Source organism: Neodiprion pinetum, chromosome 2, assembly GCF_021155775.2.
Source record: "Neodiprion pinetum isolate iyNeoPine1 chromosome 2, iyNeoPine1.2, whole genome shotgun sequence".
In the NCBI taxonomy this organism is placed as follows: domain Eukaryota; kingdom Metazoa; phylum Arthropoda; class Insecta; order Hymenoptera; family Diprionidae; genus Neodiprion; species Neodiprion pinetum.
This window is the reverse complement of record NC_060233.1, coordinates 3,838,327-3,859,247: the sequence shown is the minus strand read 5'-3', so window position 1 is coordinate 3,859,247 and position 20,921 is coordinate 3,838,327. Positions and strand designations below refer to the sequence as shown.

At 40.9% G+C, this 20,921-nt stretch overlaps 1 protein-coding gene across 6 annotated transcripts in view; it reads left to right on the top strand.

The window, feature by feature from the left end:
- The window catches only part of Ets65A (DNA-binding protein D-ETS-3), a 45,584-nt gene that overhangs the window by 10,300 nt on the left and 14,363 nt on the right, over window positions 1-20,921 (top strand). The window contains exon 1 of one of the 6 annotated variants that reach the window (XM_046611752.2): window positions 18,056-18,266. The exons of the other annotated variants lie outside the window; for them this stretch is intronic. Within the exon in view, the coding sequence (XP_046467708.1) occupies window positions 18,182-18,266 (85 nt within the window). The 5' untranslated portion in view covers window positions 18,056-18,181. Of the gene's footprint in view, window positions 1-18,055; window positions 18,267-20,921 lie in introns of those variants that run through there. 6 annotated transcript variants of the gene reach the window in all.

The following is a 20,921-nucleotide window of genomic DNA, read 5'->3' as shown; positions in this document are numbered from 1 at the left end:
AACTGCTCATTAGATGAGATGTGTTTAAAAAAAAAACAAAAAATAGGAACAAACATGGTTATTCCCTGGACAAGCAGATTTCAGTATCAATACAACGATTCTAAGAAAATTTGTAGCGACATTCGATATTCGGCAAGTTTAACTAAATGGGTTTGCTTGTACACTTGGAGCCAATGAATCTGAGACGGCTAATTTTTTACACTAGACAGTTACGTTGGCAACACAGAGAAACCTACAGCGCCACAATCGCCTCAATAAACATAACATAACTCGCGGGGATAATGACTTGTTGGATCGCACGTCATTTTCGACGATTCGACGGTCATGGGTTATGTTTTGTTTATTGAGATTGGGTTTGTTTCGCGCTCGGCCGACTGTGGCGCTGTAGGTTTCTCTGTGTTGCCAACATAATTGTCTAGTGTAAAAAATTATCCGTATCAGATTCATTGTCCCCTTGCTTTTACTCACAGGTGTACCAGCACGATAAAGTTTGCTGGTTGACCGAATTACTTTTTTCCGAATTTGACGCGGAGACCTTTGTACGTAACTTACAGTAGACGGTTCGAAATGCGGTGCGTCGTGGACGTAAGACGAACGTGGGGCAAAAGTAACGCGGGGGGCGGTCCGTGACTAATCATGATAGTTCCGCCCGGGAACGGCTGGGACACACGACTCTCGAGGTTCCGGTTCCGGCGCGTGCCGGTTCTCCCCCTGCCGGCCTGCGGGAGGCACACTCCCAAGCAATTATTACGCGATGCACAAAGCTCCGCCGTGCCGTGACGAAATAGCCGCTCGCGGGATCGACGCGGAATCAAAGAGCCGATCGGAGAACGAAACTCGGAGACCGGAACGCGGACCCTGTGAGTGCAGCAGCGCTATCTCTCCCGCTGATCTGACACCCCCAAACTCTCCCGCGATCATTATTCACCCGCCAACAAAATGCACCTCGTTATCCCCCGGAATATGCGCCTTGCACGTGTAAGTCAGCTATGCGTGTATATATGTATAAGGTACGTTGTACGGGGTGGTTCAGGTATTTGTATGTACACGTTAGGGTTGTTTTTGAATTTTTATCATCCCAGGGGCTTAAACATTATCAAATTGATAGAAAAAAAATTTCCTGAAAATTTCGCTCTCTATGTCAACTCTAAGATAGTCCGCTTCGCGATCGAAGTATCTCATGGAAATAACATGGGAAGGACTTTTTTTAATCTTTGAAGTTTTATAAGCCGTTAACGAATGTACTGACGATATTGGAAAATACATATTTCTGTAGAGAATTGGACGCTCTACGCTAAAGTTCTGATGCATAAAATTCGTAAATGAAAGCGTTCGTATGTTAATTAAGGTTCAAAGTTTAATTTATATAAAACTATCATTCTGTCAAGTATAGCTTCGAAATGAACAATCGTGTTGTAAAATATATTGCATATTTCTTTTAGGTTACAAAATTTGAAAGGAGATTTATTTAATTACATTATTCTACAATAGAATCTCATTATATAATAATCGAATATCTAAAATTATTGTCTACTAATAGTATCGATCGATGTAACTCTAAAAAAATTTGAATACTTCTAGTCTTAATTGATAATGTAACCTGGTTACAATACTTTACAAAAATGTTTATTTTGCATTATCGTCAGTGCATTCGTCAACGACTCATAAAATTTCGAAGAACAAAAAACGCTTAGCCCTAAATGATCCATATTATGCTAAACTGTTTAGTTTAGCTGTAAGCATTTATAATTATGAGAAAACATGCAGTTAAGCCCTTGTCCAAATTCCAAGATATCTGAAACTTCATTTGTGCAAACATGGCGTACGATGCTTCAGAACATGTCGAAAATTCAAAATCGTCTGCAACAAGTGTACTGTACGTATCAGAATTTTCAGTCTTGCAATTCAAATCGGAAACAAAAAGAAAACGTTCTAAGTTCCAGGTTTTGTAAAGAGGTTAATCTCTGAATTCGTTGAGATTCTAGAAGCACTTTCGTATACATAATGCAAAAAACAAACGCGATAATATTTTCAACATATTTTTTCAACATCCCAAAAAGATTTTCCTAACCTAACTGGATCAATTTCGCGCTAGATCTCGGTTGATCTATTGAAAAACTCTGAACAAAAGCCTGTCTAAAAGATTCCCAAGTCAGAAGTTATCTTTAACCAGATCATTCACCCCTAACCTAAAAAAGCTGCGTTCCGTACCCTTGGCCGCTAATTATTATCACCGAAAATTAAGGCTTTATATTTAACCGGCGTTGACTCGAAAGATCACGACTTGACCGACGGCCACCCTACTATCCGAGGGTTTGTTTTCGACACCTTCCGAGATCCAATCAATAATCCGGCATACGGCTCGTTGGCTGCAATTTACCCTTGCAGTGTTTCCGCAGCTGCGAGTAGATGGCGCTTCCCGTGTTTCCACCCTTGTTTTAGTTCCCGCATCGAACACCAGATGCTCCCGCGACGCCGGCGCTGCTTCATCTTTTGGTCACACGTCTAATTGTATCGGATTCATTTTTCATACCTTGACTCTACGCTGCTTGATTGCTTTTGTTCTTACTTGAAAAAGCACCATTTCAAGACCAACCTCATGTGCAAAAACAGGACTTTTAAACTATATCATTGCGAGAATAGACTTGTTCTTAATATTCCCTCGATAAATTCACCACGATTTAACCGATTCGTAAATTCTACTGTACACGGTACAGTAGCTACAAAAGCTTTTTCCACTTCTCCATGTACATATAACGCCGATATAAACTAACAACTCAATTTTCCTTATTATTCTCATAAAATTGCAGTTATCAAATAATATCTGACAATTTAAATTCTTAACACATTGTCAGACGGGGAATGTTTGCCTGGAAACAAACAACGCGGCACATAAATGTCATCGATGAAACCCAGCCGCATGTTTATTTTACCAATTAATTCCTGGCCTGGGTGTATAAAAAATATCCGAAAACCCCAGAGACCTGCGAGACAAAATTTTTATTCCAAAATGTGAACCAAGGTGATGATCGAGGCCCCGTTTTAATTGCCCGGTAATCCTCCTCGTCTAGTCGTCCAGCTTTTCGACCCCCAGATCTAAAGTGCTGCACATCCGGAGTCGAAGGTGGCACTCAATTCTTATCCGTCGTGACTCGGCAAGATTTCCTCCCCGAGTGTGTACGTACGTATGTATGTATGTATAATCGCGACATGTCGTTAGTACGTACACAGAGGATCCCTGGACGTCTCGGTAATCGATGATTTGTCGCGACGGGGGCTCGACGGCTGTAGAAAGTCATTAGCTAGTTAATCATGCGTTATCGTGTGTGCTTAATGTTGCGTCAATGAGGGAGGAGTGAGCGAATAAACTCGCCGCCGAGTTCTTTGCTCCAACTGCACAGGGGGGGGGGGATGAAGGTTGAAGTATATACGCGGCCAGCTACCCCTGCGATGCATGCACCCGGAGCTTCTTGGCGCGCAGTCAATATTGTTGGCGTTCAATGCAGCGTGAGCAGTCAAGCAACAGATCACTGCTACAACTCCTCCTCCTCTTTCTCCTCCACCTTCACCACTGCGTTGCCAAAGGGCAATGGCGAAAAGGGAAGGGGGGGGGGGGGTGGGGGCCCTATTCGTGAGCCGTGCAACCCTCAGCCAGAAGCTAACGCGATCACGATCAGTAGCTCTTTTCTTCGGCTATTCCTGTAACACGCGTTCGTGACCTTATACATACATGTGTTATAGGTATGTATTATAAAAAAAAAAAAAAAGAGAAATTTGGTGCTTGAGAACGTAGAATTTGCGAATAAAATCATGATTATATCAGAATGGCTCTGGTTTTTATGTTATTTTAGTATCGAAAGAGGGGGTGGTTCCTAGTACAATCATGATTTCATTCGTAAATTCTAGGTTTTCGAACACCAAAATTTACGGAAAATATCAGGGCGATAGCAAAATTGTTTTTTTAACCCTTCGTGGTCGCACTGGTTTATTTTTCTCCCCAGAAACCATGTATTTCTTATGGGACGACAAGTAAGTGCGACCGCGAAGGGTTGAAAGAAAACAAAAATTTTCAATGTAAATATTGCATTTTTGAGACATATATGAAAATTTCGATAAAACAAATAACTACAGCCAATTTTGATAAACTACGTTTAGTCCTAGGGTCGTTGACATCAAATCTTACTAAAATCACTCAGATATCAAGAGCAACAAAACCACTGTTGACCAGTGTAATACATGTATGCACCTATGTATGTACGACGTACGAATCTTCGATACTCTTTTCATTCCTTTATTCTGAAAGAATTGCAATACGCGTGTCGCTCGGTTTCGGCGATTTTTCTTCTGCACGATACGTTTAAAACTTTTCTAGCAAGTTCCGAACCGAGGAATAAACTACGTCTCGGGTCAGGAGGGTTGTATAAGAGTAACGTCAAATAAGTTGTCTTTCGTTTTGGTCTCGTCTAGGGACTTATTCAACCCTCGTCTCTGACCTTGTTTATTTTTATCTTTATTTTTTATTCTCTTCGTTTCTTTATCTTTTTTTTTTCTCCATTTCAAAGTCAAATGTCAGAAAACGATATTGACTTTCGTCAAGACTTATCTGCAGGTAGGTGTCGACGTCTTTTGGCACTGGTCAGAGCTTCTCAAATTACAGTTATCGAATGTCCAAGACATTTGGTTGGTTGTACAGATATCGGAATACTTCGACCCTTTTCAAATTACAAGAAGATCGGAGAGTGTATACTCGTGTAAATTGTTCTCTAACCTTCGACGGATGAAAGAAGACAAAAAAAAAAAAAAAAAATCGGAAGTTATAATCGATTAGCGAATAAGGGAAACCTCCGGATGCGATAAAACGAAGGTACGAAAATTTCAAAGAAAAACGTACATAAAACTCACGGTTCTATTTCGATTTACAAATCGCACCTATTTCTCGACTTCGAGGCGTACTCGCAAGATGCACGGGGAAGGGGGGGGGGGGGGAGAGGTGTCCGTTGAAAATTTCAGCAGGGGTTCGGTTGTCGAGGGGGGCACGTGTGAGGGATTTGCCGGCGGAGGGAAGGGGAGGGAGGATAGGACCAGCGGCGACGACCGGTGTTTGCGGCGTCCGCCGCCGACAAAAAGGCGAGAGAATTTCCTGAAATCCTTTCTGAGGGGCTGATTGCCATCATTACCGTGGAGTGGGCGGGAGTCGGGAGTCCGGAGCGGCGGCAGAGCTCAGGGAGCAGTTGGGGCGCCCGGTGAGTGGAGGACAATCAGCGGTATTCAGCGCCAACGACGCCGACCGAGGCCTCCTCGACTGCGAGAGGAGAGAGGAGAGAGAGAGGGCGGGAGGGAGGGAGAGGGAGGAAGGAGAGCGGAGGAAAAAGGGAGACGGAGAGAATCGATCCATCCGCCGCACGGCTATGTACGGCCAAAGGACGACCGCAACGTAAGTCAACGTCTTCGTCGGCTCTCCCTCTCGCCCTCTTTTTTTTCCACCCCCTGTTTCATCCTAGAACCAGAGGATATGTTATACCTGTGTAACGGTACATGATATAGCTATTTATAGTGGGTAGGGGTGAAAAACTAGTATTGCTGATTGATAGAAGAATCGGAATGTCGAATTTTAATAGACGCGAAAATGTTAATCGTGGAATTTAAAAATTTGGAACGCTCAGGTTCGAAGAATTGAAAATATAGTTAGTTGAAGTACGGATAGATAAAGTATGGAAAGGGCAAAACATGGAACAGTGAAATTGAGAATCTTATCGAGAGGAATTCTGACGATTCTATCGTTTGGCATTCTATGTTCTGACCTTTTTCATGATTTACTACGCTATACTTTGACTTTCAAGATTTTCGGAATTCTGTATATCTAGTTTTAGCTTTTTTAAAAATTCGATACTGCGGCTTTTCGATTTTTTCATCTTTCTATATTTTTACCCACACCCATTTACAGTGGACCAGGTGAATTATCGTTGAAAACTGGATTTTTACCTTCAAATTTTTCAAACTTTTCGTACAGGATTGTTTTATTAGACATATATATATATATATATATATATATATATATATATATATATGTATACCAGTTACTATTGAATGGCAAAACTCTGCCAAAGGTAGCGAAAATTACTCACTTTCGGAGTAAAGACTGCACAAGATATTTATTATCTGTTATACATGTTTAGTCTTTCTTTTCGTTATCTCAGCTTTCCAATCTCGAAATTTGAATATTTATGACTGACAGGTTGTTACTGTGTAATTAAGTAAAATTTTGATATCAATCACTCTCAGACAGATTCTTCCCACTTAAAAATCCTCCGAAGTTTGATTATTTCTTTCTGTATACTCCAGATTCAACCAGTTTTGTAATGTGTATCCTGTAAAATTTTTCACAGAATCAACTATCTTTATTGAAAAATACTTGTCAGATGATTTGAAAAGTTCAAGATTTTAGCGTCCGTTAATTCCAACGATTTCTTTAACCGTTCCAAACAAACGAACGACAAGAATATCATTTACGTGGTGCCAAAATTTAATGATGAATTTCGTATTTACGAGTCGAAATAGACAAAAATTAAAGAGTGCTAAAAATTGATATTTCGATTATTTTACAAGATATTTATTACTGCACAAACATTGTTATACGGCTGCCAATCTCATGATGAAAAAAAGCGTATTTCGAATTACCGTTAAAAGCGCTTTTATCTCCTTAAGGAAGACGAAACTGAAAATTTATTATTCTTCAAATTCTCATCATTTCGGTTCAAATATTAAGAACATATGGTCAAATTGCCATTTAGCTGACGATTTCAATTTTGTGGAACAAATCAGGATAGACAGATCAAATTCTGCAGTTGATAAAGAAAAAACCAAAAAAAAAAAAGGAAGAAACTAAAACATACAAAACACGCCTATCACACCCCATGATGACCCTAAATTCGGATTTGCGGGGTTGAATCGCGTCGCGACGATCAGCTTACAATACTGAGGGAGTCCTTCGGAATTCCTGCACGGCCGTGGAACGGAATGCGGATACCCTCCTCCGAGTGATAAACATGCAAGGTATTCCAGATGCAGACGCGTCGACGGTGGGCAGGTTCCAGAGTCGAATCGTCGAGGCGAGCCGGGTTTCCGCGCGGTGGCGGCGGCTGATCGATGTGTCGCCATGACGACGCTTCCGTCGGGAGTCGGCAGCCACCCCCGGGGGGCCGCTTAGGTGCCCGACGGGCCGTCGCTGATCTCTCCGGGGGTAACGAAGCACCGTGAGGAATTCGGAACTTCACCTCACTTCAGCGGACCCGCGAGGAGGAAAAAGAAGCAGGCCTATATCGCACGCCGTGCCGCGAAGAGGGCCCTTCGCCTGCCTCCGCGATCTCGACGAGAAGGAGATCAAAGACCGGAAGTATCCGGTTCCTGATCGCTTCACGCTCCCGGAACCAAAGACCCAGGGGTCGCCTTCCGAGGCGTTGAAACCCGCGGCGAAGACGCCTAGCGGATCTCCGGATGGGTCTCGTCTCTTCTCCGATCAGACTTCGTCGTTTGTCATCATTTTTTTCATCAAGGCTAATTCGCGTCTTCGGTTATAGGCGGACTGTGTTTTTGATGAAACTTTATTACACTGATAATGATACTGGAGTATTGACCTCGATTTTTTATTGATAAGATAATTCTGGGATATGCGGGTCGTTGAATAAAAAGTGCGGTAGGCTACTTTTCGATGTTTCGACCGCAGTCGTGGATCATCCTTAGAGGAACTGTTTATTTCTGTACACAAGGGCAAACCAATTTTTTTTGCATTCAAGTTCAACCGTAACACAGAATATAATCCAAGCCATTTTTCTTAAACGAAAGGAAAAGTAAAAATATGTATACAAGTCATGTCGTTTGTAGACTACACGAATTGAATTCCAGCGTAAAAATCAGTGCAAAGTTTATTGCACTGATATTACGGTGACTGTTGACAAGAAAAATCATTCTAGAAATGATGATTTTGATGCATTTCAAACGGAGAAATGTCTCGTTGAACTTTTACAAATCTTTGAATTATAGTTTCTCTCAATTGATCAGAGTTCTATTCGTTTTACAACATTTATAGCATTTTTATTCTTTGGTGCCTACAATTTTTGTGGCATCATTACATAGGTTTGAAATAATTTTTTAATACCAGTAAAACTCTATTGAACTTGATAAAATTATTCACTTCCACGTTTATTGAACATGGAACGAAGTTTTCTTCGTGTAGGCAAAAGAAAATGAAACTATACTTTAGAATCAAAAGATCACGATTTTTACCATGGGATATACAAAAACCAAGAAAAGGGTAAAATAAGTAATAACATGAAAAAATCACCGAAATTAAAACGAGAACAAAAATATGTAACAGCGTATCAAAATGGCGATACACATTTGTTAATTCATAAATCCAAAGTTCTGCGTATGAAAAATTTCATGTTTCACATCATTTGGTCAAAGGTAATGAAACGATTAGCGGTGAGAAAATTTGTGGACCAGATGACTGAGAAATCGAAGGTATCTTATTTAGCTTTGACTTCACTTCGGAATAATCTGCGCCCTGCGGTACAATAAGCGCATGCTATGAAGAAGAAAAACAAGAAAAAAAAAAATATCGTGCTTAAAAAATGTAGTCTTGAAACGGAGTCGACACTTGTAATAAAGTGTCACGAATTTGTTGACACATCCCACCGCTGACACCATTTTCGATAAATAAGCGTACACGTGCTTAAAAAATACGGAAAAGAAAAAAAAAATTGACAACCGGCAGAGTATTTCTGCACAGCTATATACGACGAACCGAAATGAAATCAGATATTAATGAGTACACCGTATTTCATACGACATAACAGCACGCGACGTAAGCCCGTTGAATATTTGCCATGAGAGATTGAAGGAGGCGGAGGGGTTTCCCCGCGTGACGTAAATAATCATTTATTGATTAACTGTTTGGCTGCGCAAGTTGAGTTAACTATGGCTAATCTCTGATTTGCAACGCCTCCCCCTCTCCTCGCCTCCTGGGGTGGGAAGTGGCGCAGGGTGGGCCGGGGGACGGCAGCCCTTCGCGTAGTTTTCGCCCCAGCACCCTTCCACGGCGCTAACACGGAATTAATATCTCGCGAGTTAGCAGCCCCCATTCCCATCCCCGTCCCCCTCCACCCCCCCAACGACTACCGCCCGACGGCCCCAAAACGGAAATGAGCGCGCGGATGCCTCTACTGCCTCTCGTCTGTCCTCGTCCTCGGCCGCCTCCACTTCGTTCTCCTTCTCATTGCTATCCAAGGTTTCGCTCAATGCCAAAAGAATTAACTGTCATCATCAACCTGCGCACGCACACCTGAAATTACCTCTTGGACTCGTTTTCACTATGGTTCAAGAATTTTTCTTACGATGTTACGATCCCGCGAAGAGCGTTTCAACATTTCGCAAAACTGGAATTTGAACTTTGATCAAATCATTATGGTTTACGGGTACTTTGGTCAGAAGTTAGACCTTGGATGGAACGGAATAGTAAAGCTGTATCTGAAATCATTCAGAGATACTCAGAAGGTAATTATCGCTTTAATTAGAGCTTGAACTTGGAGCCGGTTCACTGACTTGAACTTATCAGGACAATTCCAGCAGGTCTTGGGAGCTTCAACGTCGAGTAAAAATTCCTGGAACGAAATTCTCTGACACGAGTACCCGTGTCGTCCGTGTGCATGCTGATTTCGAGTTATCCCTTCGATATGAGAGAAGCGAAGAACAAAGGAACAAAAGGCTGGGAAAGACGGAAAATAAAACCCGGAGTAGGGGGTTGGTTATATAGCAGCGAGCAAAGCAAGTATGGGTATGCAAATTTCGGATAATTAGCGGTGTTATATGAAGCGTGGGCGATACAGGGCGACGTACAACGTTGGTGAACACACACATGTACGGCTTCGTAAAGGCAGAGCAAAGTCCTGCGTGTATTATTCAACATATTATACGTATGTAGCCCGCGCCGCGGTTGAAGTGGGCGCTGAGGCAAAGAGAGAAGAGAAGCACCTAGAGACTCGCGGAGTCCTTTGTTTGAGACAACGACTGCGTTCTTCCGTGACGTAATTAATGGCTTTCAGTCCTTTTGGGTAGTACCGCGTGAGCAGAGGGAGGGTCGCCGAGACCTCGAACCACCCACGAACCATCCATCCATTCCTCTATCTTCCTCGCCCACTTCTCCAAACTTTTATACCGCTCGCTGCACGCACCTATACACTACACCCATACCATTTACGTGACTCGCCTCATCAAAAACTGGGACCAAGAGGTCAGAGGAGTCCGAAGACTCGATCAGGAGCATTTGGATTCGGCATCACGTTGTGTCACAGTGGTTGTTCCACCGTTGTACAATACTGATCAACCAATTCTAGGCTTGGAATAAATGTTTCACGACTGAACCAGGGGTCGGTTCATCGAACTATGATTTCTTTCTAACCCCAGTGGATCAGCCAGCTAAACGATCCCTTGGGCTTAGGGGCTGCAACGATACGTCAGATAAGCATCGGGCGATTTGAAACGGGTTCTTGGGAGTTGTCCGAAATCGTGGATAATCAGTGACCATTAGTAAGACCGCCAGCTCGGAATATGTATGTTTCGGACTTTTAATCTCGGAGATTGGTTCGGAGAGGTGGACGCTTTTTTGGTACACACTTTAAAATTGGCTCTTCTTCACAATTGAATTGTCATTCACTCGGTTACACCGACGGTTTACAAAGGGTTGTTGGCACTGCAGGGCAAAATCGATGCACTGTATTATGGCGGTGTCATACGCACCTCGACAAACAGTCGCGTGACGTGGTTTGGAGTAAGTAACGCGTCGTAGAATGTCTGAGCTGAACAAACAGGGTGTTTTCGTCGTTGGCAGAGAAGGAGGAGGCGACGAGGAGGAGGAGTTTAAACGGAGATTCAAATTTTTTTCGTATAACGACACGCAGAAAGAATGTGCGAGTTGTCTGGAGAAGCGAACGTGACTCGAAAAGCAATTCCGTTTCGATTACTATTACTGGCGGCTTCCAGGCTTTCTCGGTCTCTCTGTTTACGAACACCACTTGAAACAACACACGTGACGACAACGTCCCTCGTCCTCTATATACTATCTGGTAAATTAGCTGGTACAGTTAGCTGCTCAGCAACGTCCCTCTCGTCGTCATCGGATAAAACGCTTTGATTCGGGATGATGAAAGCCGAGTGAGAGGTAGATCAGCCCCACTTAAACGACGCGGTGGATACGAAGTGACTCGAGCGTCGCCAAAGTGCCATATTTTCAGGATAAAACCGTGTTTAAAGAGCGGTAAAGAAGAAGAGCATCATCGGCACGAGACAGTAGAGGGAACTCGCTCTCAAGGCACTCACATTCCCGCCTCTTTATTATACGCATCTTTCATGTTTATGCCGGAAGACTCGAGTGCCTCGGGAGTAGCTCGAAAATACGTTAACTGTCCGTAGGTACCAACAGTCAAAAATCACGGACAAGTACATGTCGGAGATGGGAAAAGTGGTGGAAGTTTTTGGTCGTTGAAATTCTTCATCCAACGCGAGGAGATCGCTGTCAAAGAGCTCCCTTCACGAAGAAAGGCTTCTTTTTTTTGGGGAGGGGGTTGGTTTGAAAGATTTTCAGCTGCGGGTTATCTTCTCCGTTAGTCAATCGGCCGGGGTAAAACGAGACCAGACGATGATGATCCGGAGGATGGCTGGTGCGCCATTCTGGATTAAGCATATTGTACAAATTGAATACACCGAATAATCTGGGACTCGCGATTCGTATCGTCTCGCACACTTAACCGTCCCCTGGTGTAACAAAGTGGTTACTAGGTGCCCCTAGCGCAATGCTGCAGGCTTATCGCACAACGAACGCGCCCTCGCCTCGAGTCTCTCGACAATACGACGTCGCCCCCTTCAACCCCGTAGCGATTCGTACCCGGGATACGGACAATGTGATACCGACCCTGAACGCCGGCTGCAGGCTGCCTCGCCAATCTTGTAACTCTATATTTTCGCGCATCGAGATAATGCCGGCGACGATAGCTGCCGCCGATCGCGATCCTGACAACGCGAACTGAATTTCGACGATGTAACCAATCGGATCCCGTGTACATTGCTGCGATAACGAGTCACTGTGAAGGAGAACATGGATCGAGTTACCGTCAGGGACTATTTTCTGTTTTCATTTATCGAGGGGGTCTTGGATCTTACGTCATAAATTTAGAGTCTTGAAGTGAAGTTGACACTTGGAATAAAGCGTCAAGAATTTGCTCGCACATCCCACCGCTGACACCGTTTTGTGTGACCACACGCTTGGAAAACCTGAAAAACCTGAAATTGTCAGGGGATTTTTAATTTGGTCATGGAAAAGACTAAAAATATCAGTTTTATATCATGGAAATTAGAAATGATTTTTTGAGGTGAACAAATATAACTTAAACTGACTTTTTTGTACATTATATGTTTCTTCAATTCGAATCGAACTTGAACCGAATACAGAGCTTATAAGCTGAACGATTTAGGTTTTAGTAACTTACTAGAACTAGGAAAATTTCAGAGAAACCTAGGTTTTAGGACCCGGAAATCCTGAAAATGCCATGGAATTCTTTTCCATAAAATTTGTGGCCACCCTGAAACACGTAATTGTTCGTTTGAAAAACTTGGCTATAAGTAGTTATTCTAATCAGTGACGCTTTCGAAAAACAAATTTCCAAACAATTCGTATTTCGATACTTTACTTTCGCATGTTTAAAATTTCGATACATCGGCCATTCGCAATATTGACCCTTCCAAGTTTCGACCCCCACCCCCATCTATCTCTCTAAAAAAAAAGACATCTAGTTCAAAGCAAAACTCAACATTAAGCTCGGACCTACCGTGGCTCCGGTGATTCGTTCCATAGTTTCAATTACGCCCCCCGTACAACGCACGTATGTACATCCATACATCCATACACAGACCAAGTTATAGGTACCTTATAAGTACGTTACAAAGCCGCGTGCAGCGTTACACGCGGTATCCATATCGTTGCCAGCTCGGCGTGACCGCGACGCAGACCGGAAGGCCAGAGTAAAGAGCGCCAAGGGGGTTCAGGGGGTTCAGGGGGTTCAAGAGGGGTCCCAGAGTCGGAGGGGAAAAGGAAAGGCCCCTTTCGCGGGCTGACGGCCCAGGGCAGGAGACCACTCGAGAGCGATCGCGCGTTAAATGCGACGACGGGCGTCGACGAACGTCGGTGGTCGCGTGGCCGGCGCGTGTCTTCCTATCTGGGGGATCCCCGGGGTTCCGAATAGGCGAGAGAGAGAGAGAGAAAGAGAGTCTCTACTTACCTACCGTGAAGCTAGACTTCGCCGGGCATGATACAACGATACAAACTATATTTAATCGGAAATACGAACTGGCTTCGAACTTCCTGCGTTGCGGGGAAGCCGACATATATTCAAGGATTTTCGGGACAGAAATTTGGGGTAAAAATTATTGGTACAAAAAACACGATTATACAGAGGTTCGAATTATAAGATTGACCAAAAACAATATATTATTCTTCCTTGCAATCGGTTTTTGTTTTCTTTACTACCATTAACGACGCAATATAATATCAATTTATGTCATTAAAGTATCAATTATTATCATTGTCTTATTTAGTTAGTACCTATTTGATGTAATAACTGAAAGATAAATGAATATTTTCACCTAGAATCGAAAATTATTTCAAATGAAACTAGAAAATCTTGAAAAAACTTTTACCGGTATTAAGGACTACCTACTGAAATTTACGAAATTTTGATTTCGAATGCGATTGAACGAGATATAGCTCATTTTATTCTTTAATGAATCATCCACAAACATAACTATGAAAAAATACTATTCAATTTCACATTTCGCATGTTCACGTTGATTTCATAACAAATCTCTTGAACAGTGAATTCCTCTTTTTTTTTTCTTACCAAACATCGCAAATTTCACCGCAATTCAAGATAGATTTCTTGAATCCAACATTAATTCTTGACCGGATCTTGCCACGTTACAAGCTCGCAATTACTTTTCGTTTCAAAAAGCGTATTTTCCGACCATTTTTATACCTCGCCTTCCCCTCATTTCCCCTCAATTATAATATTTCCCGCTCCGGTCGTTCGTCCACCTCTTCACGAACGTCACCTTCTTCGTTCTACGGGTATTTATTCAACCACGCAGGGGCTTTAATGAGGTTAAATGGGTTCAGTGTTATATCGTTACGGTAGCGATTGGTGTGTCCCCCCCCCCCCCCCCCCCCCCCAAGCTCCATGCTCCTGCAGGGTATGAACTCCACGTGAATCACGGGTTAAAGGAATCGGCCACTTGCAGCCACCGGGGCGAGTCGTTGGCTGCAGGCGGCCGACGGCGGCACGGCAGACAGCCTGAGTCACCCCTCGTTTCCGGATGCATTATTTTTCATTTTGAATAATGATAATTCGGACAGTAGCTGGTACATATGCATTATGCATACCTGCGTACACGTGTGAACGAGCCAAAGTGGCAACCGGCCCTTAAAACGCTCGACGATTCCATGCACCTAGCGCATATAATTTGACATTTCATTTTTTTATAGACGATTTGAAAAAAAAATAAAAATAAAAATTACCAGCAGGTCTGCTAATATTTTTTGGATTTATTCAATCTTTTTTTCAATTCCGTACTCGTCGAAAGAAAAAGTACAAATTACATGTTACATGTCGATATGACAATTCACATAAGTTAAAATTACAAAAGTTTGCGTTATATTTACTGACAGAAATGTAACAAATAACGTAATAATAATGCGGATCTGGTGGGATATTATTTTTAGTCAAATTTTTCTTATGGTGCTCGAGGTACAGCTACGCAAAAAAAAATTATTGAATGCGACAAATGTGGCAAAAGATATATTTTCTCAATACAAACACCTAAATGTTGCTTCACGGAATGTCTGAAGCAAATTGTTTTTTTTTTTTTTATCACTTTTTACATCGAGATAAATGAGAGTCATTTTCTTTCTTTCATTCTCTAGTTGACAGTATCGAAAAAAATTATGATATATACTATTTTTCAAGTGGCTGTGTCATCTCCGTTATTCAAAATCATCGTTTTAAAATTCTCAGTACACGATGACATATTTTTTATTTCGAATTATATGAAAAACATACACATCGACCCCGACTTCAAACCAAGCTGCATTTCTTTCTATAAAAAAAAAAAAAATACACACACAATGCAAACATATTGTCTAGAGAAAATGGAAAGTAGCCTAGATCACCTAATTCATAGTATAATTACATAGTACAAACGGCCAGTTATCGTGCAACCGAGAATCAAATAGTAAAAGCTGACCGTGTGGCCGGCAAAACTTCAGTGTAGAATCTAACGCAATGATTTTAAACGTATTGAATCAGCCTGATGTTTAAGATCCGTTGAAATGCATGAAACCGATCTCTTTGTTTCCTCGAAAAGAAAAAGTGAAGAAATTTAATGAAGACGCTTGGATCAGGGTTGAATTTAATGCGCACTCTTTGGATTGCCGTTGTTTCAATTTACTCATCGTCAGCATTTATGCCAAATTTTCATGGATTCTCGTTGCAAAGATGAATTCATGACGAATCGCACTCGGTAAATAAAATCACGGGAATTCTGTAATTGGAGAAAAATTGATAAAAGTCAGTGATGGTCTCGGCCATGCGCAGTGAAATGAGTCGCCGTTCGCTCAGGCAGGCAGTAGAAGCTGTCGTAACGGCCAGACGAAATTTATGACCGAGGCTTGACTTACGTATTTATAGACTTTCACCCAAGTTCAGACTTGGTTTATTCGGTATTAACGATCAAAGTTATTAAAATCAAAGTTTGATTTCTTTACTTTAAGTTTCGCCACCAAAACGTTCAAAATTAGGCGCTTTCGGAACTTTTCAAATTCGGAACTTCAACCTCGCCCCAAATCGAATAAAACATTCAAGCTACCTCAGATGCGACAAATTGTGATGATATAATTATGTCATTTTACCCTGTATTGTGAGATACTGTAAAAAAATTCAGATTCAGAACTTCAACTGTTCGTAGAATTTATAAATAATCATAAAGATTTAAGAATCAAACGAAACGAATCGAACTCACCGTTTTCCGTCATCCTAGGTAAACGATTTATTGCTTTCCTAAAAATTCGAATTTCAAATAATTCTTAATCAGTAAAGTCACACTTTGCAGCTTACGGAACAATTCTCTGCATTATAGACTCGCACATGCAATGCGGAAATAATTACACGTGGCTCTAATCCAAGCGAATTGATGCTCGCTGCAAATTAACGACACGGAATTCATTACCATATAAAATTTCGCTACTCGTATACACCCCGACCTACAGCAACACTTCGTAGAAATCGATCTGTCACAGTTCCAACTGTTATTAATTCTTCCTGAAAAAAGATAATTCAAATCGCTTCATCGGCCTTTCCAGCTCTTATCGCAGCCTCCGATTTTTGAGTACATTGTACAGCTATATGAATTATTATATGAGAACCAAAATTGGGACTCATTTAAGAATATTCCGGGTTTTAGTCCTCAATTAATCCTTAAACTTTTCCTTTCTCGAATTCCATGTATTCGAGGTTCTGTAATTAATTGCAACTGAGATGCGAGGATCTCGAAGTTGATTCCGATCTAAAAATTTTAAAAACTTCAAGACTGATTTGTCGAGTCAAACTAACAATGAGCTGTCAGAGGATCTTGAGGGTATAAATGAGGCCTGAATTCGAATCGGCTTAGCTGAAATACAAAGAAACGAAGAGCCAAGATCGATTCAAACTAGCTGTAAAATTTTGACGCGGGATTATAGATCCGTGATTTCTTGGTTCTATATCATGGTGTAAACCTAGTTAAAGACCAGTGTAATTATTTGAAACTCAACATCCCGTTATAAGACTGAAAAAAATGATGGCATAAGTAAGAGTGTTCAACAAGTGCAATTGTAGAATAATACTAGCCGCAACATGTCATAAAATAGAAAACAAATCATATTGTCATTTGTCCAAGCAAGGAAAAACGCGACTTCATGCATCGGTTAAAAGACTCTCGAGATTCTCGATCGAAAAAGATCCGAACTAGGTTTCGCTAGGAGCAAAGATGCTCTTGATGTACTTCACATTCAAGAAAATCCAAAGATCAATGATAAATAAAAAAAAAACAAATGATCTCACCCTGTCGAATATATACTCGAAATTTACGATGAATTCTCTGTTTCGCGAATATAATATGGAATAAGGTGAAATATCGTCAAGGTATATATTATAAACGAACGAACGAAGCAATGAATATGAATATACCAGATCCGTGATTCGACTTGGGATCTAAAATGATCGTATATCTACATTACCTACCGCTGATAAGCGGTATCTCTGTAAGTTTTCCCGTACTTATTTGAGATCTCGGAGTTTTACTTTTCCCTGCATCGTCTTACTCGGATCGGAGGGGCGACACGTTGATAGGTCGCTTCGGTGACTATAGCAACTCCTCTCCCCGTCTTCCGTCCCGTCATCGGGCAGGCTGCATGGATTCGGTCCGTCTTGCTCGTGTTCCATGGGGGTTGATTAGGAAGTAGTTGGGATGCGCGCGGCCGCTTCGACGGGTGTGAAACCCCGCCTACGTTCGGCGTCGCGACGCCGAGGGGGCGGTCCGGGTTTCCGCGGCGCCAGGCAACCACGGGGTTAACTTCCAGTGTCACTAAGAGCGGGAAGCCACGATCATGTCCTCACACCTACGTTGCCGACTGGGCTCAACCTTGGCCCGCTGCAAATGAATTGTGCTGTGCACGTGAATTTTTTCTTTATCCTTATTGTACGTGTCAAAACACCCTTAATTCTCATGGTTTTTTCTCAATTCTGTGTGCTTCGGGATCATCGTACCGCGTGATTAATTATATATTATTATTATTATTATTATTATTATTATTGCGGGTTCGTTGATTGTTGTTGTTATTGTTATTATTATTGTTGTTGTTTTTTTTCCTGGTGCGGTGCTGCGTGACGGAGAGCAAAAAAAAAAAAATAAAAATAAAAAAATTATTATTGTGAAAATTTACACACGTACATTAAGGGGACTGTTTTGAGTATAATAAAGAGACCGTCAGGATTCCCCGAGAGGACTGCGGTTCAACTTTGACCTTCCGGTCATCGCGACCGCGATGCTGGACCTAAAAAGCAGCGGTACCACTGCTGCGGAATTGCCAAGGACCACGGCCTTCACCAATCTATCGATGTTGTTCGCAGGTGAGTATTACGGATAATCAAGGAACAACCGGGGACGAGGGTTTAAGCTTGCAAGCTTATCAGCGAATCGTAGAAATTATTAACTCAGGGTGAATTGTTGACGCTTCTTATTTTCGTGTTAAATATTTTTTTTCTTCTTGTAAGAGTTGCGTGCGAGATGAATTTCTTGATTAATTATTGAAAAGGAACGCCTGTAATAAACATCTTACAAAATATATGTTAGTAGTAGTTGTAATATACATATATATATAGAGAGAGGCTTATACACTGCACGGGGATGTTGCATTTTGATAAGTGAAATGTTACTGTCACCGCAATTTCGCAAAGCATTAAAATTTCGAGATGAAAAAAATTTGATGATTCGAAGCTCGGACTTTGGGTGAATAATTTTTTATGTAAGCAGAAGAATCTGAGCTCAGAGATTTTCTTTCGTACAAGTAAGAAGAGTATATTATTTAGATATTTCTTTACTGAGGACCTATACGTAAGGACCTACAGGAGGCGTAAACATGCCCGTAAATAGGTTGGTCCTACAAAATAAAAAAATTAGAAACAATGTTTGTTATAATTAATAACAGACATAAAGTAAAGAAATTAAGATAAAAAATAAAAGACAGAATAGGCGGATATACTTCTTGAGCATTTACAAAAATTACTTAACAAAATAACAATTTTGCATAACACGATAATAGAAAGAAATGTTCACTTGACAGAATATTATTAACAGTATATTATTCAGATATTTTTCGTTCTGATAATAACGTTTAAATTCTATTTGTTTATAGGAGTATTTTACACGCTCTATATTTTGTTCTTTCTTTGCAGCGATATATTAGTAATTGAATATATCTCTTCGTACCTTGCGTCTCAAATTAAATATAAAAGTAGGATAATTTGGCTACACTTAAGTTTCTTCACGTACGGAAATATTAATATGAAACGTTGTGGTGTAAAAAAAAAATCTTTTTACTCTGAATCTGCCTTATTAAAATCACGAGTAAAGAAATTTCAGATAAAACGGTTTAAGAACGGTTTTCAGTACCGTCAAGGTAAAAATATTTCCAAGTCATCGTGACGAAGCAAAGGGTGAAAGGTAATTATTTAGTAGTATTGAATGTTTGAACTTGCTAACCGCCACACAATATTTTCAACGTGTAGTTTTAATGCAAAATAGTGTAAATCACCACATAAACTAGCACGTGTCGTCACATTTACGTTGATACATCTTCGTAACGTGAAAAAAAAAAAAAAAAACTTGGGGGAGAGTTTAAAACCGATTTCAATAATAATTAATAATTATATAATATTTTTACAAATATTGGATATCATTCTATATCTTATTTAACATCTCACTCGTATTTACAGTTCCGAGTTGTAAAAAAATTGCTTAATTTTCAAGGTGTACCTACAATGTTAATGCATACAGTTTCATACTTATTCGGGTATAGTTTTGGTATTAGATGCATAATTTTACGCAGCAATCCTCGTTCCCACCGGACAAGCTGCATAGATTTTAACATATTAACATACAGCCACACGTGATCGCGATTCGTATCTGACGTGAGATTTGAATTTCTAGGATAAGCTAACTGAAATTCAGTCACCGATTATTTCTGCAGATTGTTACCAAGATACGACGAAAAAAAAAAAAAATATTCCTTCCCTTTGATCATACCAGTGAATCAAATTACGTCGGTTCTCCAGATCGGATGGCGATAAACGGATTCCCGTATATAATACCGGTTAAAATAAAAACCTGAAAAAATATTCGTTACGGTACGTACGATTGTAATGCACACGCATAAATCTCAGAAACTTGAGTTTGAAGGTAAAGTTAAATGGAAAAAGAAGAACAGGTAAAAAAAAAAACAATGAATCAATAAAAATATCAAAAATCACACGCGACCGAAGCTCCCTTCTCTGAAGACATAACTATCCAACTCGCATGGCGAAATTATTCTGCGACAGTATATATGTATATTTTTTCTCAATACACTGAGAAAAATTTCATTTGTTACAGTAACCAGAAAAATTGAGTAAAACAGGTATCGTTAAAAAAACTGTTTGAATATTGTTGGAATTACGAAAAACGAGGCACGCCTAACCATTTTGCGCTATCGTCGATCCTTTTTTCGGTTATTGCAACGCAAAATCAGTTTCTGAGGTTTACTCTACTTTTATAGTTAAACAAGGCTTTAACGTCAATTCATCGTTGCGCGAGCGTTAAATTTTCGCACGAGTTGCAAGAAAATATAGCAACAGTGATCGTAATGAGAAAGAATAGCAACGGATACCAGACTTTCCGGTAACAGCTAGAAAACTAATTATCATTTTCTACCTAAAACTATATTTTTCGATTGTGGTAAATAATGAAAATAGTCAAGGACCGAGCGGTAACCGGAACTAAAAATTCCTCTCAGTCTATGTAAAAAGGCGATCATTTGTACACATAACGCTTATTAGCACACGTTGATCGAGGCTCTGATTTTCGAATTAACCTTTTAAGGGGGTTAACGCGGATCAGTGAGTTTTCACACTGGACCAATTTATGACTTTTCCGGACGACGTAGGCAGCATAATGCATCATATGCGGCGGTGGCGGCATCGAGACCCCCAAAAAAGCTGCCCCGACACACGACCCTCTGAATTCGGTCG